This window comes from Phoca vitulina, unplaced genomic scaffold, assembly GCF_004348235.1.
Source record: "Phoca vitulina isolate PV1807 unplaced genomic scaffold, GSC_HSeal_1.0 scaffold8, whole genome shotgun sequence".
NCBI classification, from domain to species: domain Eukaryota; kingdom Metazoa; phylum Chordata; class Mammalia; order Carnivora; family Phocidae; genus Phoca; species Phoca vitulina.
In genome coordinates this window covers 41,782,489-41,808,806 of record NW_022589711.1, presented here as the reverse complement: position 1 = coordinate 41,808,806, position 26,318 = coordinate 41,782,489, and the positions used below count along the sequence as shown (strand labels likewise).

Genomic DNA, 26,318 nt, shown 5'->3' with positions numbered 1-26,318 from the left:
TTTAAAGATTTTTTTAAATTTATTTATTTGACAGAGAGATAGCACAAGTAGGCAGAGCAGCAGGCAGAGGGAAAGGGAGAAGCAGGCTCTCTGCTGAGCAGGGAGCCCGATGCGGGGCTCAATCCCAGGACCCTGGGATCATGACCTGAGCCGAAGGCAGCCACTTAACCGACTGAGCCACCCTAGAGTATCCTTTTAAAGGGCTGCAAGAATAAACATACAACCTACAGAATTCAACTCCAATCTTGGGAAATTTTAAATCTAGTGTCGTAAAATCCAGGGGAAAGAATTATGTATTGATTGATCACTACAGATATAATGTCAAATATATAGACCAATCAGGAAAGACATAAGTGTGTATTTAGATTTAAGGATAAGTAAAGTGAGCGCACAATAGCCCAATTCTTGGTTAAAAAAAGGATAAGAGCAAGTCACTGCCACTAGACGTGCCAGCACTTAACCTGTCAGCAGGCCGACCAAGGAGAAGCCTAGCCATTGGCATTCAACGGACACAGATCCCTTCAATTCACCAATTGAATGTTAAGTCCAGAACATTTTCAGTCTTTGTCTTGTTTATTTGTTGATGAAGGGTTTCTAGGAAGATTTAGCAGTGCTTCAATTTTCTTAACATCATCTTTGGATCGATTTTTCTGTAAGCTATTTTCAATTTCTTCAGGGAGGAGCTCGGTAAATTGTAGTCTGGCTTTGCTGTAATAAAAGAATGAAAAGAATATATCACGTACTGCTCTGTTTCTTAGTTCTTAGAGAGATCTTTTTAAAAAAGATAGTATTTATCCATTCTCCCTGTGCCTTATGAGCAAACATTGCTCCTTGAACTTCAAAAACAATGACTTTCTACGCTCTCCTAACCTGTTCCACTCAAGGGCCGACTACAATTCTCACATCACCAAAATGGACACTGCTGTGGCAGCAGCTCTGATCCCTAAAATATTCTAGAGTTCCTGCGGGGGTATCGTGCAAGAACTAAAAGCACCCTGAGCTCAAGTGTGAGCCTTGCAAACTGGCTGTCCTCTTGCCCTCAGGGCTAGGGGTGGGGGTGGGGGGCTGGTGTGAACCCCCTGCCACTCCATTACCTCTCTGTTGCCAGACCTTACAGGAACTGCACAAAGGCTGTAACAATGGTAAATTCAATATGGAAAAGTCAGATGGGACAACGCTATAGATGTATATTTACAAAAAATTAAAATCCAATTTCCAAATAACGGAGCAGTTCTTTTTCTAAATCTCGTATTAGTGTCTTCCTTTCTTTAAGTGATTATCAAGGTCATCCATGACTTTTTTCTCAACTCTTCATAACCAGGTTTGACCATTTCTTCTTCCATATCTCCATAGCCAGTTTTCTACATTTTCTGCTCACTAAGGCAATTTTTTATACTCACACTCTGTTTGACTTCTCTATAGTTATTTTCAAACAAAGAAGCAGGCATATGATAAGTTCTTAACTATGTATTAAATTAACTCCTCAGAATATCACATATATATCATAGACATATAAATATCCTATAAATTTTTGACCCTATTTCCTTCTAAAGTATTTCATTACTATAATTCAATTCAATTTATTGTTTTTAACCATTTTTGAGATTTCCATCTCTAAATAACTGATCAACTTCCCCCAGTTATTTTTCTGGTTTCCTTTTTTTGGGGGGATACAATTATTATCTGTTCATATTTTTCCAACTGTTAATTCTTCTGCAACTTTCTGTATCAAATTCAAATACCAATATACTTTCCTTACCTTTCCAATTCCTTTCTCAAAGCTTCCTTTTCTTTAAAAAAAAAAAAAAAGTTTCTTATGACACCTAAAGAACTAGAAATAAGCTAATGCTTTCATGCTTTTAATTCTCTACATCACATTTTATTCTGGCATTTAGAATTTTAAGTGCTTTATCCTAGAACTTAGATAACTACATATCCCACCTATCCTCTTACTCTGGAGAAGAGGAATGAATGAAACAAACATATATTGAGCATTTTGGTGTGATTCTGCCCTCAGAATGGCTGAGAAAACAAGAGGGCTTGAAGTTAAGTAAAATATCCAAGGTCATGGAATTAATCAATAGCCTAACTGGGATTTAAGGTTTGCTTTCAAGGTCTCATTGGCTGCAAAATCAATGCTTTTTCTCTAGAACCCAAGTCCCTGAACAACTGATCTACAGATATTAAGAGTTTCCAAGTGCATATGTGTGTTTAGCACCAATGGAAGTTTCAAGTAAAAACATGGAAAAAAAAAACAAAAACACTGTTTATCTATTCAACTATGAAAACAGCAGCAGCTTTCGTCTGTATGCAGGAAGCCGAGCTACGAGAATCCTTTGTACCAGGAGTGCTAGCTAGCAGCCTGTTATGGTGATCTTACAAAGAATCAGCACAAAGTCCACTCTCAGTCTGATAACTGGACCCCAGGGAACGACTAGATGGCACAGGTCAAAGTTTTCCTCCTCCTCAGTGGCATCCAGTCCATGAACAGCCACTATAACTACCTAAATCATATGCATCCACAGCAAGAAGTGGAATCTTTGAATGTAGAGACCTAACATGCTCTGTATTGTTCATAGATGCATGTGTAACTGGGGATATTGCCTTTTAAATAACGCCATGTGAAACTCACTCAATGCTGTCCACTTCCTTTAGGTAATTTCCTATGCAGTCAAGAATATAGAAAAAGAAAAAATATGCAACCAAGTGAGATTAACAATATCTTAACTTAAAAAAAAAGTGTATCTAAAGAATGATCCTCATCAGATTAAAAATAAAATTAGTGTCTTTCATTTTTCCTTCATTAAAAAGATTAAAAGATCAGGTAGGGTACAAGTTGAAGAAAAGGAAACTCTTCTTTGAGATTTTATTTATTTATTTTTTAAAGTAATCTCCACACCCAACATGGGACCTGCACTCACAAACCTGAGATCAAGAGTGCTCCACTGACTGAGCCAGCCGGGTGCCCCAGAAACTCATCTTCAAGTTGAGGGGCAGTTTGGAGGCCCTGGGTTAACAGAGCACCACGATGGCTAAGAAAGTCAGATACCCTCATCTTCACACACTCCTTACCTCTCTTCCAGTCTCAGCTCATGGAGTGCTTTGCGATCCTTCTGTGTTCTCTCTTGGACAGTTTCACCACAGAACTTCTGAAATGCCATCAACAGACTTCCTACAGGAGTACTGAGGGGGAAGCAGAGAGCGAGCTTAGGATGAAGGGGCCACTGGAGCACGCCACGGTGGGAGGGTTCTGCTGAGGCCCGAGAAACACTGACTTGGCCACTTGGTCCCTGCCAGGTACAGGGACTCTGACAAAGTGTCCTTGTCGAATGAAGAAAAATTATTAAGGCAATTTCCTTCCTGGTCTTCTAAACAGTAGAGAAAAACAATCACTGCAACTTCCTCAAATTAACTGGTATAAAAACAACCGGTCTATAAATTGGCTCTGTGTTTTATCATGAATGATAAACTGGGAATATATATATTTATGACAAGTTCTAGTAAGTAGCTTTACACCGAAGATTTCTTAGAAGTGAAATTAATACCAGGAATGGTAACAAACCCTCTAGGGGGCAGGAACTGTGGAGGGCATTTTGGTTGGAGGAAGGATACTACTAGCTTCTGGAGATGGGACCACCAAAACATCCTCAAATTCCAAAGTCTGGCACAACAGTCTCACCCATAACGTCAATAGATACCCACCAAGAAACTGATTTAGATAACAATCATTACAGTAACAGAAGAGGGTTTCGTTCTTGTGTTATCAAAGAGAAGGAGTTTTTGACTCTGATATAACTTAAATTTCCTCTGACTACAAGCTCATTTGAAGCTCATTCAAAAAATTATTTTTGCTAAGTGGAAATGTCCATGGACAAACAGATAAAGAAAATGTGTTATATACAATGGAGCATTATGCAGCCTTTAAAAAGAAGATCCTGTCACATGCTACAACATGGATCAACCTTGAGGATCCATGTTGTTATGCTAAGTGAAATAAGCCAGTTATAAAAAGACAAATATTATATGATTCCATTAATATGAAGTATCTAAAGTAGTCAAAATCATAGAAACAAAGTAAGTAGAAAGGTGGTTGCCAAAGGCTAGGGGACAGGGGGAGGGGAAAATTAATGTTTAATGGGTAAAGAGTTTTCAGTTTTGCAAGATGAGAAAGTGCTAGAGATCTTTTGTACAACAATGTGGATATACCTAACACTCCTAAACTGTACACTTAAAAATGGTTAAGATGATAAAATTTATGTTAATGTGTTTTTAATGACAAAGAAAAAGAAATTATTCTTGCTTCTAATTTCAACAATTTTTCCCTCCAAAACTAAGCTGGTATGTTAACAACATAACAAGGGGCGCCTGGCTGGCTCAGTCAGTTGAGCATGTAACTCCTGATCTCAGGGTCCTGAGTTCGAGCCCCATGTTGGGGGTAGACTTTGCTAAAAAACAAACAAAAAACACAATAAAAATCATGTTCAGCAATAGATTATGACATGCTGAATTTTTAAAAAGAATTTTAAAGAAGAATGCATAAATCTACAGTGTTACTTCCTCCTAAAAAGGGGATAGAAAAAGGGAGGGTATAGGTGGAGGGAAGGGGAGAACTCCTATTCTGGTGAACGCCAACTAATAAAAACAGAAGAAAAGACAGAACTACCAAATCATTTTGCAACCATCTTTGTAATAACTGATTACAGCAACAATTATAATAGATCATTAAAGCCACAAGAAAAAAGATAGCTGGAGAACAGGCAATTCAATCTTATCCCACAGATTATTTATTAATCACAATGTGAAAAAGATACCCTTACAGTGGAGAAATTTACTAGATACCACCAAATGCAGTAGGCAGAATTCTAAAATGGTGCCCCAAATTGTCCTGCCCTAATCCTTCAACTATAAATATATTATACCCATGATTATGTTACATGGCAAAATTTTACAGATGTAATAAAGGTTAATAATCAGTTGATGTTGAGTCAATCAAAAAGTAAATTATCTGGATAAACCCTTTAAAAGCAGAGAGTTTTCTCTGGTGGCAGAGTAGAAGTCAGAGAGATTCAAAGTATGAGAAGGATTCAACATGCTGGTTGCTGGTTTGAACATGGGGGGGTCACTGTGAGAAGGAATGGGGATGCCTCTAGGAATGGTGGTGCCTGGCTGACAACCAGCCAGGGAACAATGACTTCAGTCCTACAGCCACAAGGATCCTGTCCACAACCTGAATGGTTTAGGAAGAGATTCTTCCCCAGAGCCTCCAATAAGAGCCTGCCTGACCAACACTTTGATTTTGGCCTGGTAAAACCCTGAACAGAGAGAGCCCATCTGAGCCTACTCAGACTTCTGACCTACAGAACTGTGATACAATAAATGGGTAGTGTTTCAAGTTGCTGAAGTTTGTGGTAATCTGTCACACAGCAATAGAAAACTACTGCACCAAGTAATTAAAATTAACATCACTTATAATCGGTGATACACTATGCCTGCTGATGTGATACACTGAGAAGGAAACAACTTCACCTATATTGTATTCCTGATGAAAACATTTAACCTAAATCTAATCATGAGGGGATAATCAAAAGAAATTGAGAAATTTTCTGGGGGAAAAAAGGTGGTGGAACTGTTCTAGTTTAAAGGAATCAAGGGGCACCTAGGGGGCACAGTCAGTTAAGCACTGGATTCTTGGTTTCAGCTCAGGCTGTGATCTCAGGGTCCTGTGATTGAGCCCCACATCAGGCTCCATGCTCAGTTCGGAGTCTGCTTCGGATTCACTCTTCCTCTCCCTCTGCCCCTCCTGCTGTGTGCACTCTCTCTCTAATAAATACATCTTTTTTTTTTTTTTAATAAAGGAATCAAAACCATAAAAATGATATACAATTGGATCCTGGGTTAAAAATATATATACATATATATGGCATTATTATAATAATTGAAAAATTTTGAATATGGACCCTATTTTAGATAGCTATATTGAATCAATGCTAAACTATTTTTTTTGTTAGTTACCTTTTTTATTGACCTTTGTAATTCATACACCATAAAAGTCACCTTTAAAGTATTGAATTTAGTGGTTTTCAGTAGATTTATAAATCCATCAACCATCACTACTAAGCCTAGAACATTTTCATCATCCCCAAAAGAAACCCCATACCTATTAGTAAACCCTTTCATTCCTCTCCCTTCATATTCTGGTTACCACTAATCTCCTTTCTGTCTCAAAGGGTTTGTTTATTTTGGGCATATCATATAAATGAAATCATACATTTGTAACCTCTTGTGGCTGGCTTCTTTCACTTAATGCTAAACTATTTATTGTGATGAGTACACTGTGATATCATTGGCAAATGTTCTTCATTTCATCCTGGGAGATACATGCTGATGTATTCAGAGGTGAAGAATTATGAGGTCTCAAAATATTTAACCAAAAAGAAAAAAGAGAAAAAGAACTGTACATACATTCCACACATAGATATAAAAATGAATATGGCTAAATGTTAACAATTGGTGAATGTAAGTGAAGAAGAATACATGGGTGTTCAATGTACTAAGTCATTCAACTTTTCTGTAGGTTCAAAATGTTTCAAAGTAAAAAGCTGAAGAAGAAAATTTTTACAATTAAACAAAACCCAAACAAAAACAATTTTAATAGAATGTGCTTGTTAATTGTTTCTTACTCTTTTTTTCCTGCTCCTTGTAAATACCATTGTTCAAACCACAAACAGTTTCAGGTGTTAGTGATATCGAAACAGTTTTTACTCAGTGACAGTTGGAAGTAAAATCAACCATCGGGGTGGACTTAGAATTTGACGGTCAAAGCCGCTGCCAAGACAAGACTAAAGACCTTTTATAGGCTTTAAGATTTAAATTTGTTTAGAAATGAATGAGATTTTTAACAAGTAAGGCATTAATGAAAGCTGTGTTAATTTGGAATGAAACTGTGTTAACACTTACCCCAGCAAGGCTCCAATTATGCCACCGGCCACCAGACCATGCAGGCCCAAATTTATTCTAAAAAGACCTCCTGTGACAGCTATTTTAAAACAAAAAAATCCCAATATTAAATTATCTTTAAACATTAGAATCTATCTTTATAATGTTCCTTCTATAAAAATGACATAAACCCCTAAGTTTTCTGAGCCCAACATTAATATACCACCACAATCTCTTCCACACTGCAGGTTCAAAGGAAAACATTCCTTTTGCAAACCTACTTTCTCCATCTGTTCTAGGGTCCAATCTCTTCTCATTCAGCTTCATTTTTGCCCACCTCCTCTTAAAAATGTTAATTTATTCACTTCCACCTCTTCCATTTCTGCATTCTTCCAGAAAAGCTTTCCCCAAATAAACAAAAACCCCTGCCGTTTATACCATCCCCCCCAGCCTCACCCTTTCTGTACTGCTACACACCTCAGGCAGGCCTGCAAGTGGGCATTTGGCCTACAGTGCCACCTGGTGGTCGGTGCACAGGTCCTCTTTCCTTCCCACTGGAAGGGCATATCCACGATGTCATTCATTTTCCTCCCTCACCAGTACAACACAACTAATGCCATCTCAGGTAGTAACATTTTAAAAAAAAATTCGAAATTTATTTGTCTTATTTAAGTACTACTCATCATTTTTTAATTTTCTAAGTTTTAAAATTAACAAGAACAAAAATTATATTTAATTCTATTACCCAGAGGTAGTAATAAATTTGGTCTTTTTTTTCCTAGTCTTCTTTTCCAAACAAAGCATTTTTAAAAAATAAGAAGTTTTTTTTTTAAACCCATTAGAATAGCCAAAATTTAGAACACTGACAACGCTAAATGCTGGCAAGGATGTGGAGCAAAAGAAACTCTCATTCATGGCTGGTTGGAACCCAAAATGGTACAGCCACTTTTGAAGACAGTCTGACAGTTTCTTACCATATGATCCAGTAATCATGCTCCCTGGTATTTACCCAAAGGAGCTACAAATTTATGTCCACAACAAAACCTGCACACAGACATTTATAAAAAAGCAGCTTTGTTCATAACTGTCAATACTTGGAAGCAAGCAAGATGTCCTTCAGTAGGTAATGCATAAACTGGTATATTCAGACAAAGCACTAAAAAGAAATGAGCTATCAATAAAAGACACTAGAGGCAACTTGAATGCATATTATTCAGTGAAAGAAGTCAATCTGAAAAAGCTATGTAATATTATATAACATTCTGGAAAAGGCAAAACGATGGAAACAGTAAAAAAGAAAAAAATCAGTGGTTATCAGAGGTTGGTAGGTGGGATGCATAGGTAGAGCAAATTTTTAGGGCAATGAAAATACTCTTTATGATACCACAATGATGGATACATGTCATCATATATTTGTCCAAACCCACAGAATGTACACCAAGAGTGAACCCTAAAGAAAACTATGGACTTTGGTTGATAATGATGCATCACTGTAGGTTCTTCAATTGTAACTAATATCCCACTCTGGTGAGAAATGTTGATAGTTGGGGAGGCTACATGTAAGTGTGGGAGGGAGGATATGCAAAATCTTTATATCTTCTGTCCAATTTTACTGCGAACCTATAACTATTAAAGGGCGGGGGAGGGAGTATTGAGGCTTATAAGCTGTCAGCAGCCAAACACCAAAAATGGAGTAAGACTCTATTACACATAACTATGTTTTCTATGAATAAAGACAGTTTACTTTTTTTTCATTCTTGGTACTTTTTATTTCTTTTTCTTACCTGAACCCACTGGTTAAAGTCTCCAGTATAATGCTGAATACAACTGTATTCATCTCAAATACCTGAATTACAAGTGTATACATCTGTGCTGTGTCCTCAGTCTTAGGGGAAAATCATTCAGTCTTTCACCATTAAATATGATGTTTGCTGCAGGTTTTTTCATAGATGATCTTCATCGGGTTAAAGAAGTTCCCTTTTATTCCTAGTTTGTTGAGAGTTTTTATCATGAATGTTGGATTTTTGTCAAATGCTTTTTCTAAGCTAACCTTAAATTCCTTGGATAAAATCATTGGGTCATGATTTTGTTAAAGATTTTTGTGTATATACTTTTTCTTTTAAAGTAATCTCTACACCCAACATGGGACTTGAACCCACAACCCTTAGATCAAGAGTCACATGCTCTGCCAACTGAGCCAGCCAGGTACCCCTGTGTGTATACTCCTGAGTGATAGTGATCTGTAGTTTTCTTTGTTGTCTTCATCTGGCTTTGGTACCAGGATAATACTAGTCTAACAGAATGAGTTTGAAAGTGTTCCTTCTTCCTCTGTTTTCTGGAAGAGTTTGTGAGAGAAATTTCCCAAATAGCCATTGAAGCCATCTGGTCCTGGGCTTTTGTGAAAAAATTTTTTTAATAATTTAGTTTATTAACTTATTATGGGGTTATCCAGATTTTCTATTTCTTCTTGAGTAAATCTTGGTAATTTGTGTCTTTCGTTTTTTCTTGGTCAGTCTTGCTGAAGGTTGTCTATTTTGTTATCTTTTCAAAAAAACCAACTTTTGGTTCCACCGATTTTCTCTTTTTCTTTCCATTTCACTGAGTTTTGCTCTAATTTTATTATTTCCTTCTGTCTGCCTACTTTGGGTTTATTTTGCTCCTCATTTTCTAGTTTTTAAAGGTCGAAGCTTATAGTGTTAATTTGAGATCTTTCTTCTTTTATAATGTAGGTTTTATAACTATAAATTTCCCACTAAGTACTAATTTGGGTGAATCTTAGAAATTTTGACATGTGCTTTCATTTTCATTCAACTAAAAATATTTCTAATTTACCTTGTGATTCCTTGTGGTCCATGGGTTATTTATAAATATGTTGTTTAATTTACAAATAGTTGTGGATCCCCCATTTTTTTCAATTTAATTCCACTGAGGTCAGAGAACATTCTTTGTATGATTTCAATACTTTTAAATTTATTGAGACTTGTTTTGTGGCTTTATATATGGTCTAGCCTGAAGAATATCCCATGTGTACTTGAAAAGAATGTGTATTCTTGCTGTTGTTGGGTAGAGTGTTCTACTGATGTTAAGTCATACAGGTTGATAGTGTTGTTCAAGTATTCTATATCCTTGCTGCTATTTCCTCTAGTTGTTCTATCCATTATTAAAAGTGGCATATTAAAGCCTCCAACAACTATTACTGAGTTGTCTATTTCTCCTCTCAATTCAGTGTTTGTTTCATGTATTTAGGAGCTCTCTTGTTAGATGCATATATGTTTATAAATGTTATATTTCTTGACGGATTGGTTCTTTTAACATTATAAAATGTCTTTGTCTCTAGCATTTTTATATTATAGTCTATCTTGTCTGATACTAGAAGAGCCACTCAAGCTCTTTTCCTTACTGTTTGTATAGTTTATCTTTTTCCCTCGTTTTACTTTCAACTTATTTGTTTCTTTGAACTAAAATATGTCTCCTGTAGACAGCATATAGTTGGAACTTTTTTTAATAGAGTCAATCTCTGACTATTGATTGCAGTGTTTAATCCGCTCATATTTAATGTTATTACTGATACAGCTAGATTTAGGCCTGCCATCTTACTATTTGTTTTTATATATCTTATTTAATTTCCTTTGGCCTTGTTACTACTTTAAGAAGTTACTTTGCTATTACTTGCTTTAGGGGCTACCCTATGCATCTTAATTTACCACAATCTACTTCAGATCAGTACCAATTTTATTCCAGTAAGAGGTACACAGACTCTTCCAATACAGCTCCAATCCTCTCCCATCTTTGTGCTATTATTGTCACTTATGTTATGTATATATGTTAAAACACAGCAATACAATATTATTATTTTATACAATCACTGTATTTTAAAGAAGCAAAAAAATTAAGAAAGGAAAAACAATAGGTTTATGATGTCTTTTATATTAACCTACATATTTACCATTTCTAGTACTTTTCATTTCTTCCTGTCAAGTTACTATTTGATATCATCTCCTTGCTCCAGCATACTTCCATTCCTTCCCTCTCATTTGTGCTATTAATGCCATATATAGTTTTAAAAATGCTATATGTCTAACACTTCAATTTTATTATTTTATGTATTATCTTTTATTATTATTTACGTATTGTCTTTTAGATCAGTTAAGAGAAAATATATATTTAGACAACCTTTAATAATTATACAATTATCTTTACCAGTGCTTTTCTTTTTTTAAAGATTTTATTTATTTATTTGACAGAGAGAGACACAGCGAGAGAGGGAACACAAGCAGGGGGAGTGGGAGAGGGAGAAGCAGGCTTCCCGCTGAGCAGGGAGCCCAATGTGGGGCTAGATCCCAAGACCCTGGGACCATGACCTGAGCCAAAGTCAGACGCTTAAAGACTGAGCCACCCAGGCGCCCCTTTACCAGTGCTCTTTAATGCTTCATGTAGATTCAGGTTACCATCTTGGTATCACTTCCTTTTAGCCTGAAGAACTTTTATAGTATTTTGTAAGAGATCTGCTAGCAACAAATTTTCTTTCTTTGCTTATCTGCCAATGTCTTTATTTTTGCCTTCAATTTTGAAGAATGGTTTCCTAGATAGAGAATTCTTGGTTGATAACTTATTCTTTTCAGGCCTTTGAATGCCATTCTACTGTCTTCTGGCTTCCATTATTCTGATAAGCAATCGGCTGTTAATTTTACTGGGGCGTTCCTTGTATGAGTTGTTTTTTTCTTGCTGCTTTTAAGATTTTTCTGTGTCAGTAGTATAATTATTATGTGTCTAGGTGCATGTTTATTCTTCTTAAGAGTTTGTTGAGCCTCTTCAATGTATGGATTAATGTTTTTTCATCAAATTTGGGAAGTTTGTAGCTTTATTTCTTAAAACACTTTTTTCTGCCTCTTTCTCTTTTCTCTCCATCTAGCATTCCCATCACATACCTGTTGGTATTTCTGATGGTGTCCTATAGATTGCTGAGGCTCAGATCACTTCTCTTCATTTTAAAAAATTCTGTCCTTCATGGGCACCTGGGTGGCTCAGTCGGTTAAGCATCTGCCTTCAGCTCAGGTCATGAACTCGGGGTCCTGGGATCGAGTCCTGCACTGGGTTCCCTGGTCAGTGGGTAGTCTGCTTCTCCCTCTCCCTCTACCCCTATCCCCCACTCATGCGCTCTCTCTCAAATAAAATCTTTTAAAAAAAAATTCTATCCTTCATAAGAAACAATCTATATTGATGCATCTTTAGGTTCACCAATTCTTTTCTGCTATTGCAAATATGGTGTTGAGCTCCTCCTCTCCAGTGAACTTTTAATTTCTATTGTTGTATTTATCAATTCCAGAATTTTCATTTGATCCTTTTTTATAATTCTTTTTTATAATTCTATAATTCTAATATAATTTTTATAATCATATAATTCTTTTAATTTATAATCTTTTATAATTATAAAAAAATTTTTTGTCAAAAAATATTGACATTCTCTATTTGATAAGTCAGTGTCATCCTACTTCTATTTCTTTAAAAATGGTATGAAGTCTTTTTGTCTGATATGTTCAACAGATGGGTCCTGTCAGAGACATTCCCAATGATTGCTTTTTTTAACCCCGTTTTTGCATGTCTTACAATATTTTTGTTGTTGAAAACTGCACACTTTAGGTAATAAATTACAGCATCTCTGGAGTTAGCACATCCTCCACAGGGGCATGGCTATAATTCTTTGTTTATGTAGCAACTTGCCTGGACCAATTCTGTGGAGTCTTTTTTCTGCAGACTACAGCCACTAATGTCTTTGCTTAATTTTTATCTTTATGCCTGGCTTCCTAGGCATCACACTGGTATAAGCAGTCAGCCAATGATTCATCAGAGGTTATGCTTAAACATCTCAAGGCAGTAAGGCTTCCATCCTTTGCCAATGTATCTGTGGTTGAAGAATGCATTCAAAGTTTAGATAGTTTATGAACCTTTTCTGGCTTTTTCTTTTGGTGTTCACAATTAACCCTCACAATTAAGCCTCACAATGAACCAAAGATAAGTAGCTTGCTAGAGCCCTTACCACTCTCCCCTGAATGTGCATGAATACTTACACATGTGTGCTGTGCAACTTTCCAGAGTTCTAGGAATAAGTAGGATCTTATTAAAGCCCTCTTTGGCTGTCTTATTCCCTAGCTATCCCTGTTAAGATTCCACCTCCTCTGCCAGTCTATTCCTTACCCCAAATAGTATCAAAACCTCAGGTTAGCTGTGTGATATTATCCTTTCCTGTTGCAATTATTTTCAGCAATACCCCTTAGCTTCGAATTTTCTGATCTCTGCTCCAAATAAAGTCAGCCACCTTAAGCAGCAGAAATTTGGTCCTCCAGCCTGTCCTTGTGAAATTTCTACATCATGGAGCTGTGGGTTAGGGGGCAGGAGCAGCCCTAGGCTGAGAATAGACTCTCAATGTTCTTACTGAGACTCAGTAGAAATTATGGATAAATGCTTACTGATTTTTTGGGTGCTTGTGGTCAACTTCCAGCATCTTTAAATGGTTGTTTTTGATAATTCTGTCCAATTCTATTGTTGCTTTCTGTGGAGAGGATTTACAAGCTCCTCACTCAGCCATTCCAGATGTCAAATATACATTTATAAATGTCCAGATGAATGCCAAATAATAATGAGAGGAGACATCCTTGACCTGGTTCTGACTTCAGGGGAAATTACTTTATGTTACACCATTAAGTTCAATGTTGGTTGCTGGTTTGAGAATAAAAACTTACATTGTATCAGATGTATTTTTCTATTCTTATCATTTTTTACTAATTTTTTAAAAGATTTTATTTTTTATTTGTCAGAGAGAGAGCAAGCACAAGCAGGGGGATCAGCAGGCAGACGGAGAAGCAGGCTCCTCGCTGAGCAAGGAGCCTGATGTGGGACTATTTTTACTAATTTTTACACTCAATTTACATTCAAGAAACATTTATTCTACTCTACCATGCGTCAAAGAGTTGTGATATAAAAGGCAAAGGCTTTCTCTGATATCAAGTAAGTCATCGAGAAGCAAAACAAGTTAACAGCTACAACATAGTGTTATAAGTGCTTCAATTAAAGTATTTATAGTAAATTACGGGAACACAGGGGAAGACACCTAAAAAGACCCAAAGATAAGAATAGGGGCTAGGAAGGATCTCTAGGGAAACTGAAGCTGACAGATGAGCTGAACCTTGAAAGACAGGTCCAATAAGAGCTGAACAAAATTGTCTGTGGGAGTGCAAAGGCAGGCTCAAGAAGAAGGACCAATACATGTAAAGCAAGATTATGTTGGGTTTGGGAAATCAAAGTAGAGTCATAACGGTGGAGCAAGAGCGGTATATGGGGGCCAGATAAAGACTCAACATTAAAATGATGGAAAACTATGGGGCGCCTGGGTGGCTCAGTCGTTAAGCGTCTGCCTTCGGCTCAGGTCATGATCCCAGCATCCTGGGATCGAGCCCCGCATCAGGCTCCCCGCTCCGCGGGAAGCCTGCTTCTCCCTCTGCCACTCCCCCTGCTTGTGTTCCCTCTCTCGCTGTGTCTCTCTCTGTCAAATAAATAAATAAAATCTTTAAAAAAAATAAAAAATAAAAAAAAAATAAAATGATGGAAAACTATGGAAGAACCTCAAGCAAAAAAGTGTTACAATCATATTCGTATTTCAAAAAAGTAAGGCAACACTGGAAGTGGAGCACACCAAGACTACAAACAGGGAAGGCCGCATAGCAGCAGTGGGAAGAAAGAAGAGCTGAAAGTCCATATATATTAAAGGAATATAATTGATAGGTCTAGAACTTTGGAAAGAGGTGCATAAAGGGCAGAACCGTATCATTGCTTCACTTCGTTGTTGTTGTTTTTAATTTAACAGGGTAGATGCTAGAGAACATAAAAGCAGGAACAAGTATGGAAGCTGGAGGAGGAAAACAGAGTTTGGTTTGGATAAAAGCCTACAGAATACTATGGAAAAATGATTGCAAGTTAAAAAAGGGCAAGTTTCAGCTGCTCCAATGCTATTAATGCCTACTTCTAGTTTTATATTTTAAAATGTTTCCATTAAATTGTTAAATTCAAATTATGTGTATGTGTATTTGCCTATGTGTGTATACACATATACAGAGAGAAAGAGAGCATGCACCCAAAAGAGAGCACAAGTGATAAAGCAAATGGGCTAAAATGTTAACAACAGTTCAATCTCTGTATATAAAGGCTATATGGCGTTCCTTATATTACTTTTATTTTTAAAGCTCTTTTTTTTTTTTTAAAGATTTTATTTATTCATTTATTTGACAGAGAGACACAGCGTGAGAGGGAACACAAGTAGGGGGAGTGGGAGAGGGAGAAGTAGGCTTCCCGGCGAGCAGGGAGCCCGATGCGGGGCTCGATCCCAGGACCCTGGGATCACGACCTGAGCCGAAGGCAGATGCTTAACGACTGAGCCACCCAGGCGCCCCTAAAGCTCTTTGTAAGCTTGAAATTATTTCCAAATTAAACATTTTTTAAATGTTATGTGCATTATATGTATGTTTTTGTATGTGAGAGAATGTAGATGAGTCAGTGAGTGCTTGGGTATATGTGGCACATAATTCACATTTCTGGAAATAGTATTTCAATACTATTTTTAATGTTCATTTTAAAGAGGTCACATTTACCAGAGGCATAAAGCTTTAAAATAAAATCCAAGCTCTTACCATGAAAAATCTGGTCCCTTTCTACTTCACTTCACCAATCTTATCTCAAGCCACTCTTCCCCTCACTATGTTCCAGTCATATTATCCTGCTTTTGAGGAACTTTTCTTGCCTTAGAGCCTTCACCCTCAATGTTCGCGCCTAGGCTACTCTTTTTTACAAGGCTTACTTCTTCCCATTTTTCAGGTATCAGCTTCAATGTCAGCCTTCTCTGGAGGTGATGAGCACTGGGTGTTATATGCAACTAATGAAATCGTTGAACACTACATCAAAACTAATGATGTATTATATGTTGGCTAAATGAACATTAAAAAAAAAAAACCTTCTCTGATCACCCTGACCATCCCATTGCCTCCCCTATTTGCTACCTTCTATCACAGCAACCTTTTCTCCCCAACCACATTAGATGGTAAAACTCCATGAAAGCGAAGACTTTTTCTGTTTTGTTCACCAAGTACACCAAGGGCCAAGCACAATGCTCTTCATATATTTTGCATGAATGTTGAATGAGATGTGATGAGAAGTCAACTAAAGAATTCAGCAGCTCTGATTTATAAGTCCATAAATATTTTCCAAACTATATTTGAGAAGACTGAAAAAACATAAACAAGAACAAAAATGTCTTACCTCCTGCAATGACAAAATGGCTTAGGGCATTTTTATTTCGGTACACATTTAGACCAGTGTTGACTGTGCTGGGAAGAAGGGGGAAAGAAGAAAACATAAAATTTAAAAAGTATATCCCCCGTACTTTCTTGATCATAATTTTCACTGAAGTGATAGGTATTAGTTTAGAAGTGCCTACTATGTCAATTCCTGGTCTTAGTCTAGGCCCCGTCAATGTGTTCCACACTACTAACATGCCTATCGGTTTTCTAGGTGGGCCTTCTTCTGCTGAAGAATGAACCAAAGAGCAGTCAAATTTCTGGAAAAAATATTCACTTAGAAAAAGAAACGTAAAGAAGAGTTTTGCAGAATTTCTCTTACTTAGAAAACCTTGTATGTATTTGGTTAATAGTTAGTAGATTTCCACCCATGGATGCAAAACCACATTTGGACCAATCTTTCACACAGATAGATAAAAGATCTTGAGGAAAAGGGTATTATGAATCACTTTCATGTGGGTATTTAGTTTTTAAAAATCTCACTTGCTCAAAAGATGTGCTCCTGAAAGAATACCAAGACCCTCTGTCACAATTCAGAAAGAACTTACTTGAATATAGTCACAAACACTGTAGTTCTCCAACTCCAGCGCCAGCCGTACCGGATGAAGCCTCGTGTGGCAGCACGATGAGCAGATTGCTAAAGTTAATGAAAAGGCTGTGAGGTTCCAAAACACCTTGATACCTTCTTTATTCTGAAACTGTGGCAGAGGGATGTTGGCTATGGATTAGGCAGGGACACCTAAACAGAAACACCATACAATCTCTAGAAATACCATTGTTTAAGTAGTGAAGCTAAAGCAAAAGTCCCATGTGCATCCTATTCTATCTGGAGATGGAAAAGGAACTAAGAATTGCCATGTCAACCAAGTAATCTATCAATGAGGCATAAACTGAGAATCTATATGGCAAATGCCATGGCAGATATAAAGTCAGTGTTAGACATGCTTTTTATATTTGGGAAATCTTGGGGAAAAGAAACCATAAAATAAAAAAGAACAACCGACTAAATGGTAAATTAAAGGGAAAGGATGATAGTAACACAGATATGTAGAAAAGGAACAGAGAAAGAGAAGAGAACTGATAAATTTACCATCCACCTTCTACATAAAAGTTGTGTTAACATATTACTCATTTGATCTTTACAACATTTTTTTCAGGTAGGTGCTTCAGTTTTTACTAAAGGTTAGACAGGAAGTTTCTAACCAAGATCACTCAGCCAATAAGGAATAAAGTCAGAATTGGAAGATAGGTTGTTGGTCTCCACAGTATTTTTTCACCACATCACCATGGAGCAAGTCTGGTATAATATCCTAAGGATACAGTCTGGATTTTGAGAGAATTCCTAAGTGTATCCTTAACTACTATACGATATTGGGCAAGTCAAAACTCTCTGAAGAGTATCAGTATGGATTCATGGCTTTTTTTTAATTTTTTATTTTTTTAAGATTTATTCATTTATTTTAGAGAGAGAGAGACCATGTGAGCAGGGGGAGGGGCAGAAGGAGAGGGAGAGAGAGAATCCCCAAGCAGACTCCCTGCCTAGGGCAGAGTCCAACTCGGGCCCCGATCCCATGACCCCGAGATCATGGCCTGAGCAAAAACCAAGAGCCAGACACTCAACCAACTAAGCCACCCAGGTGCCCCTGGACTCATAGCTTTTAATAAATAGGTGGACAAATAAATAAAGATAAAAGTGTGTATGAGTATGTGTATAGAAGTAGACATGAACACACACGTCCTAATTTTGTCTACCTAGGGCCTAGAAGCCATGATAACCCTGTAAGCAATGAGCATACCTAGCATCAAATCTTAGCTTTTAAATACCATTTTTCCACTAAAAGAAACTAGAATTCTTTGGTGGTAACTAATTCTGGGGCTGATGCTAGAAAAGTAAAAGGTGAGTCAGGAGCATTCTGCTATGCCCAAAAGTAAAGATACGCTCAAAGAATGATGGGGACAGATCAAAAGAACAAAGGACCTCGTTTGAAGGTCCCCAACTGTCCAAATCTAGGTCAATTTGAGCTTTAAGATAAATAATGATAATAATGGATTATGAGCCTACAGAATAAAATAAGAATCCTTGAGTCCACACTGATATAAATAAATTATAAAGAAACAAATACAAGAGGAGGGAAAGCTCTTTCTTAAAGCTGACTACTAACAAACACAGGAAAGATGGAATTAGAAAATAACCATTTGGCAACCACCACAGTACTAACTCTTTCAGGTAAGAGTCATCACTGAATGCTAAAACTAGAGCACAGAAATTTGTGGAAAAATAGGATATTTACATAGTCTCAAAATATCTTATAAGTATCCGTAAGATACTAGTTACAAAGGGAAAAAGTAGTAATTTTACAGCGGATAAGTCTGGTAGAGTCCATCTCAACCAAGTGTCTAAAATAAACATCATCAGTAAAGAGACAAAAGATATGTGCTCCTGATATAATGTACTAAAAAGGAAACATCAATTCTAGGATAGTCCTGCTAAAACTCAGAGCCTGAATCTAATCATGAAAAAACGTTAAGCAAATCCAAATTGAGAAACATTCTACCAAATATATAGCCCACAATCTTCAAAAATGTCACAATCAAGAAAGTTAAAGAAAGAAACTGTTCTAGATTAAAAGAGACTAAAGAGGCATGAGAAGCAAATTCAACATCTGATCCAAAAATAGATCCTGGACCGAAAAAAAATTTTTATTTACTTTTATATTAGTGGGATGACTAGCAAAATTTACATAAATACGTAAATAAAAGTACTATATCAGTGTTAATTTCCCTATCTGGATAATTATATTGTGGTTATGTAAGAGAATGTCTTTGTTTTCAGGGAAATATATGCTGAAGCATTCATCATGACTACACCTTACTCTCTAGCAGTCACAAAAAAATAATAGCATGCATTATACAGAGAATGATATAGTAAATGTGGTAAAATGTTAACATTTGGAGATTTTGGGTGGAAGGTATATAGGAATTCTTTGCACTACTTTTACAACTTGTCTTTGAGTCTGACATAATTTCAAAAAAAACCCAAAACAATTCTGAGCTATCACTTCCTCGCTTATAAAACAGAACTGATATCCAAATCTAACAAATGAGTTAGCACTCTATAAACTGTAGTTATAAATGCTAATTATTGTATTTGTGTGAACTAGTGTCCTCCATGGAGGCTCTGTGAATGGGGTTAATATGCTATAGCTAACCTTGATGATTTAGCTAGGGATTAGAAATTTATTTCAGAAAGTAGAGCCATTGTGGTAATCCCTCTGCAGGTAAGAAACATGGTCTGACAAGCCATGTGTATGCACTTTAGCATTAGTACTTCCACTGTTATTAAGTACAGACTTTGTTCCTTTACTCTGACATCCTAAACCCTCCCAACCCTCCTACCTGAGTAACTAAGTGTAAAATGAACTGCTAAACTGCTGTGCCCTCAAATACTTTTAGAGTATCAGTACTTACCACAGCATCAAACCGGTTATGATAAATTTCTGCTTGGCTATGCTCAATATAGCGCTGTTTAGCATGAATAAAAGCTGGTATTCCCCCATATGCCCAGCCAATGATGCCTGCTGAAACTGCCGCCTTATAAATATTCTCAAGTTCCTTTGAAGTTCTCTGTTGTTCACTAAGACATAAGAAAGACAACGTTGTTTGGGATTAGTTTATGGATACTGCTCTCTGAAAGACAGTATGTTCAAAATTATCCCAATACTAACATCACCGCATTTTTCATTATGGGCAGAATCTTCTGATAAATTAAATCTTCTGATGAATTAAATAGCACAGTTATATTACAAGTACTTCAAATCTCAGCCAGAATTAATCTATGCTGTTAGAAATTAGGCTATTCGTTGAATACTCTTGGAAATACAGCGATTAGAAGGGGCACAAGGGGAGCTTTTGAAATGCTGCTAACAGTCTCTCAGTGTTGTTTACAGAGCTATGTTTAGTTTGTGAAAATTCATTGATCAATATACTTATGTATATTTTTCTAGATGCATATTATATTCCAACGAAGTTTTTTTTCTAAGGTGCTTTTATGTGATGACTATTACAACTCAACCACATCTCTGGAAGCAGGAACAATTCGTAAGCTGAATGCAAAGATCAGTATTTCCCTTTTTGAAATTTTTTACAAAGATTTTATTTATTTATTTATTTATTTATTTATGAGCACGAGAGAGACAGAGTGTATGAGCATGAGTGGAGGGAGGAGAAGTGGGTGTGGAAGAATCTCAAGCTGATACCCCACTGGGTGCAGAGCCTGACCCTGGGGCTTGTTCCCTGAGATCATGACTTGAGCTGAAATCAAGAGTCGGATACTTGGGCGCCTGGGTGGCTCAGTCGTTAAGCGTCTGCCTTCGGCTCAGGTCATGATCCCAGGGTCCTGGGATCGAGTCCCACATCGGGCTCCCTGCTTGACAGGAAGCCTGCTTCTCCCTCTCCCACTCCCCCTGCTTGTGTTCCTGCTCTCACTATCTCTCTCTCTGTCAAATAAATAAATAAACAAAATCTTTAAAAAAAAAAAAAAAAAGAGTCGGATACTTAACTGACTGAGCCACCGAGGTGCCCCATCAATAACATTTCTGAAATCAGAATCAATGAGTCTTTACAGTTCCTGCATCTAAAGAGAAATCTAATTTCTTAGAAAACTGTAATTCTTATACTTATGTCAATAGGAAAAAGTCCTATAATTTGAACCCTGTATTTATCTTTCACAGTGAATAAAATCAAAAACATTTACCTAAAAACTGGTCTATGGCAGAACTCAGAAGAGAGAATGTAAAAGAGCTTAAAACTTAACAAGCCAGATGTATACGCTTTGCCTTTTTGTTCTCTGAAAAATTCCATGACATAGGTGATATTTACCTCCATTTTATTGATATGGAAATACAGGCTCGAAGAAATTCTATGGTTGGCCCAAACAGCATTAAAGTGAAGAAACGGCACAGTGGTGAAAAGGACCTAAACCACAAATGGCAACACGGTTGTGGTTCTGGTTCTGTCACCTACTGTTAAGCGACCTGCAGCCAGATCACAATTCTATAAACCTTAGTTTCCTCATCTACGATGAAAGGGAGCATGGAAATTACACTACATTACCTTCAAATTTATTTCAGCTCCAACATTCTGTGGTTAATAAAGCTGGTCAAAATAACCCTCCTCGGGCACCTGGGTGGCTCAGTTGGTTAAACGACTGCTTTCGGCTCAGGTCATGATCCTGGAGTCCCGGGATCGAGTCCCACATCGGGCTCCCTGCTCAGCAGGGAGTCTGCTTCTCCCTCTGACCCTCCTCCCTCTCATGCTCTCTGTCTCTCATTCTCTCTCTCGCAAATAAATAAAATCTTAAAAAAAAAATAACCCTCCTCTATTACATACTACATAGCATCTTTCACCAGTATCTCATTGGAAGGACCAATGAGAAAGGCTGCCTCCTTATCTTTAAAATAAAGATGAGGGGCGCCTGGGTGGCTCAGTGGGTTAAGCGTGTGCCTTTGACTCAGGTCATGATCTTAGTGTCCTGGGATGGATGCCCATGCTGGGCTCCCTGCTCAGTGGGGAGTCTGTTTCTCCCTCTCCTTCTGTCCCTCCTCCTGGTTCATGCTCTTTCTCACTTGCTCTCTCAAATAAATAAATAAAACCTTTTTTAAAAAGATGATGAAATCTCAATAAAGCAATTAAATACGATTCTGCCAACAATTTCACAATCTCAGCAACATCATAAAGCTTCAAAGTTAATTTAACCACTGGGTAACAGTGTAGTATGGTAATGTACCCGATGAAAGGGCAAATTTTTCACCAGTAACTGATAAATGAATAAATGATGAAATGAATGAATGAATGAAATATCCTGAGTTTTTCATTACAGTTAACTCAATTTGAAGAGTGATCCTTTATTCTGAAATAACCTTATCCGTTAATCCAGCTAGTATCTTGTTTCATAAAATGAGACAATATTTGCTATTTTTTATATATTCCTTATTTGACAGAATAAAAATTTTACAGGTCTCTCTGCCATCTCTTCAACCTTCATTTTTTGGAGAGGAGCAGGGGTTATGGTCACAAAATATCAGTTTGGGATAAAGTGAAATACGAAAAAGAATACTGGAGCGGAATCTTGCAGATGTGGATTCCAGGGTCAATTCTGACACTAATTAGCTCGGTACGATTCTTCTAATTTGTAAAACCAGGGGATTACACTAAAACTATATTCTCGAAGTATTCCTAAGAGCTGGAACATGTAATGAGTTTGACCCTTACCATCTGAAATCTGTCCTGTCAATCAACACAACTACCAAATGTCAGGACACAAGCTTGGGATACAGATACTAGAACGCCAAAACTTATTTAAAAATAAACCACATCCAGGGGTCCTTCACCCCAAGATGACCCAGGTTTTGGGACAGCTCTTCGCAGTCCCCTCCCCACAGACCCTAGGCACTTTTACTCTTTGAAAAACAGGTCCCGGAGGCGGTCCCATCCGGATTCCGAGTAATCGGGCTCCGGGACGTAGGAAGACAGCTTCTCTCTCTCTGCAAGAGCCTCCGAATCGGCGGCCACAGCTCCCGCAGCAAAAACCCGAGGGAAAGGACTCCGCTGCCTGCAGAGGAAGCTCTGTGGCGCCGGCGGCCGCACCTCCATGGCCCTCTCCGAACCTGTGGACAGACACACGCTTAGGTTCTCAGGGCTCCAAGGCCTCCGGAGACGCCGTAGGAGGTCAATAAGGATAACTGCAGTAATGAGTGGGTGAGTACCCGGGCACTAGGCCCCAGGAACCTGCTGCCAGACTCGCCGTCACAGCTCTTAACACCCTCGTCCTCCGTGCCGGTCCTCACTTTGGAGGACCTTGGCTACACGAGACAGGAAGTCCCACCCCCACCGGGGCAAAAGCCAATGGGCTGGGCGACGGTGGAGCCCTAGTCAAAACACTTCCGGTTGGAGGCGGGACGAACCCCAGCGGTGTCAGGCCCGCCCCCGGAAGCGAATTGAGAGTGAGTAGCCACCGCCAGCACCGTGCAGCCCCACCTCCCGCCCGGTTTCTATGGGTCTCCCTCGGCTTCCTGGGCTACACAAGCTGGGTCTTGGGCAGGTTCCGGGCGACCAGATGTTGTCACAGGCTGAAGTAGTTTAGCGTATTTAAAACTCCGGAAATTCCACACAGATGAAAAAGAAAGTGCAGTATTCAATACAAGTGGAGTGGGAAAGGGAAGGACAATTTGCACAAATACAAGTCCAACCTACCTGTCACCGACGTGCAGAAGTCTCCCGGGCTGGGCGGGGTCCACCCATACTCTTCAGTTCTGGTTTCTGGAAAGAACCGTGGCACTGAAGATGGGTCTTGGTGCCATATACACCGGGATTTCCAGAACGCTTTTTTGAATAATCAGCTTTGGGCGGTTCTTCACAAGATGGATTTTACCCTCTTTAGTTGATATGCCTACTGTTTCTCAAAAGGCAAGACAACTTCCGGAATTTCTATCAGGTGTTTTTCTTTGATATTCCGGCAATAATTTCCCTTCAGTACAGCCTCTGCTAACATATGCTTCGAGGTATAGTTTTTATTAAAATGCACGCATTTAAAATATTCCCAACCTGGTTTGTGTTTACTGGCAACCATAGTCCCTTATTTTTTGCCAATCCCTAACCCTCCTTTATTCCTTTCTAGATGTAATTCAAAACTGCTACACTCTTTAGTAGAATACAACAAATAGAATTTTGGAATTTGATAAGGCCCAGAAGAGTGACTGACAACAGGGACTACCTTAATTAGTGACAGTCATCTGGGAGACAGGATTAGATTAACTCCCATCATAGCACTTACTACATTGCATCACAACTTCCTATTTACTGATGTGTCTCAGTAGACTCATTCTGAGTTCAGAGACCAGGTATATTCATCTCTGTATGTCCAGGTCCTAGCATTGTGTCTAGCATGTAGGTTGTTGAATGAAGAATTCAGATCCCCTTACTCCTGGCTTTGAGTCCAGGTTCCTGCTTATCCCATATAGATATGGGTGGGCACCAGGATAAAGTCCCAAGGCCTGAAAATCCAAGAGAATGGCTGTGAAGTCTGCAGTCTACATGTAGGAAAAGTTAAATGCTTGTGATGATTCCAGAATCATTCTGGGATGAGGGAGGACTTGGAATTGTGGAGCAGGGATGTTGGGCAGTTACTAAAGTCATCTGTATACAACTCAAATGTCCCCAGGACTCACTACCCTGTAGATACAAATGATGTCTTATTAACAGGCAAATTTCACTGACTCTATAGCTGCCTTCTTTGCTTCTTAACTTGTTAATTTTGGGAGCCTCATTTGTAAGGTTCCCTTTGCCATCTAGTAGTACCTCAGGAAGTCCCGAGACCTTTGGTGACTGCTCACACTGTTGCTGCTATTCCATCTCAGCTCCCCAGACTCTACCTTCTGTCACACTCCTGCTTCTCCAAGGCCCCAGGTCTTACTTTTTCTTATCACTAGGGAAATACTCTCCTTACTCTGTGATCTGACCTTTTTGAGGGGTCTCAGAACAACGCCAAGCCAAAAGGTGTTATGAGGTTTGCTTGGATTATTCTGTTTAAATACAGCTCTCTCTTTCCCAGCATGTACCTTTGCCACCAGAGTAAAGGCATCAAGGAGGGATTTCAGTATAGTCACCACACTACCTGGAAACACCATTCTCCTACCCTCAGCCCTTGTTGCTGAGTTCTGCTCATAGAACTCAATAACTTTTTCCTCCATCGTGAACTTTCTCAGGAGCTGAAAGTTTCCCTTTCCCTGCTACGTTCACCAGATACTGCCCTTGCTACATATATTACAGTTTCTTGTATTATATATGACATAAACTGTTTTCATAGGTAGAATGAATTTTTAGAACTCTTAAGGACTACTCATCCCACAAAGCATAACTCAAATTTTATCTCCATGAAGATTCCCATTTGCATTAGATGGAAATTTCTTCCTCTTCTGAACTCCCAACTTTACATTGTCTGTAGAAGTAATTGGCCTTATGATTAAGGCCTCATGTCACCTTAATCACCTTCTGCCTATGATGCCTCTCATATTGTTATTTACTTTATCATCTCAACTACAGAGCCCCTTGAGGCTAGAGAGTCTGTTGTAAACATTTTCTTATCTCCCACTGTTTGTGCACAGTAGATGCTCAAGAAGTATTTGATAAATATTAAATGATTTGTAGTTGTATCCCTCTGCCTTACCCACAGCACCTTATCTCTGGATGCAGTAGGATTATCTTAACTGATGGCATATTTAGATGCATGGGAAGATGGATTTTTGTGTACTTCTGGGTGTTCTTGTTTGTGGTCAGTGTAGGGGTCAAGGGTAGGGAACTATCCTCTTTGGAGCTGAACCAAAGGAGCCCATTAAATTGTTTTTCTCTTGGGAATCTCAGGCTGAGAGACAGAGCCTGCCTGACAGTCTCTGGAAATGCATATAGCACTCCAGAGCAGTCCAAAATTCTTGTTGAGGTTCCTGGAGTTGCCCTACTTTCTATCCCTCTAACTGCTAGGAAATTTGTTTAGATTCTTCAAGATGCCCTCATATGCTTCTAATAAGTTCTTTTGCTTAAACTAACTAGAAGTTTCTGTTCTTGGCAACTAGGAGAACCTGATTACCACAGTAAAATAAGGTGGGACACTGATGACGTCACACAGAGAATACTCTCAAGATAAAGAAAGGAAAAGCATTACTTGTGCTACCCATGTATCCCACTTCATTCAAATAAACTATTCTTTTCAGAGCACCTGGGTGGCTCAGTCATTAAGCGTCTGCCTTTGGCTCAGGTCACGGTCCCAGGGTCCTGGGATCGAGCCCCGCATCGGGCTCCCTGCTTGGCGGGAAGCCTGCTTCTCCCTCTCCCACTCCCCCTGCTTGTGTTTCCTCTCTCGCTGTGTCTTCCTCTCTCAAATAAATAAATAAAATCTTAAAAAAAAAAAAACTATTCTTTTCTTTTTTTCTAAGAAAAGTATGGCCTTTAGCGCTTTGAGGAGGAAAGGTAAGTGTGGGACCTAGC

At 38.3% G+C, this 26,318-nt stretch overlaps 1 protein-coding gene across 3 annotated transcripts; it reads right to left on the bottom strand.

Moving 5' to 3' along the window:
• Window positions 1–122: 122 nt before the first annotated feature.
• Window positions 123–24,503, bottom strand: TIMMDC1 (translocase of inner mitochondrial membrane domain containing 1). 3 transcript variants are annotated; one of them, XM_032406619.1, is made up of 8 exons: window positions 23,532–24,503; window positions 22,738–22,945; window positions 19,749–19,914; window positions 16,829–16,917; window positions 16,243–16,310; window positions 6,958–7,036; window positions 3,073–3,183; window positions 123–708 (listed from the first exon to the last, which is right to left on the bottom strand). In XM_032406619.1, the coding sequence occupies exons 2-8, from the start codon at window positions 22,929–22,931 to the stop codon at window positions 558–560; spliced, it is 858 nt and encodes a 285-aa protein (XP_032262510.1). In that variant the 5' UTR covers window positions 22,932–22,945; window positions 23,532–24,503; the 3' UTR covers window positions 123–557. The 3 variants fall into 3 exon arrangements, with proteins under 3 accessions (XP_032262510.1, XP_032262508.1, XP_032262507.1); XM_032406617.1 differs by lacking the exon at window positions 23,532–24,503 and adding an exon at window positions 23,045–23,156; XM_032406616.1 differs by lacking the exon at window positions 23,532–24,503 and having other exon boundaries at window positions 22,738–23,157.
• Between the last annotated feature and the right edge of the window lie 1,815 nt (window positions 24,504–26,318).

Excerpts from the sequence above, each read along its gene's own strand:
- TIMMDC1 (XM_032406619.1), bottom strand. The coding sequence starts at position 22,931 with ATGGAGGTGCGGCCGCCGGCGCCACAGAGCTTCCTCTGCAGGCAGCGG. Across the intron at positions 3,184-6,957 it reads ATAATTGGAGCCTTGCTGGG|TACTCCTGTAGGAAGTCTGT; the intron begins GTAAGTGTTAAC and ends CTTCCCCCTCAG. Across the intron at positions 709-3,072 it reads GAGCTGAGACTGGAAGAGAG|CAAAGCCAGACTACAATTTA; the intron begins GTAAGGAGTGTG and ends CTTTTATTACAG.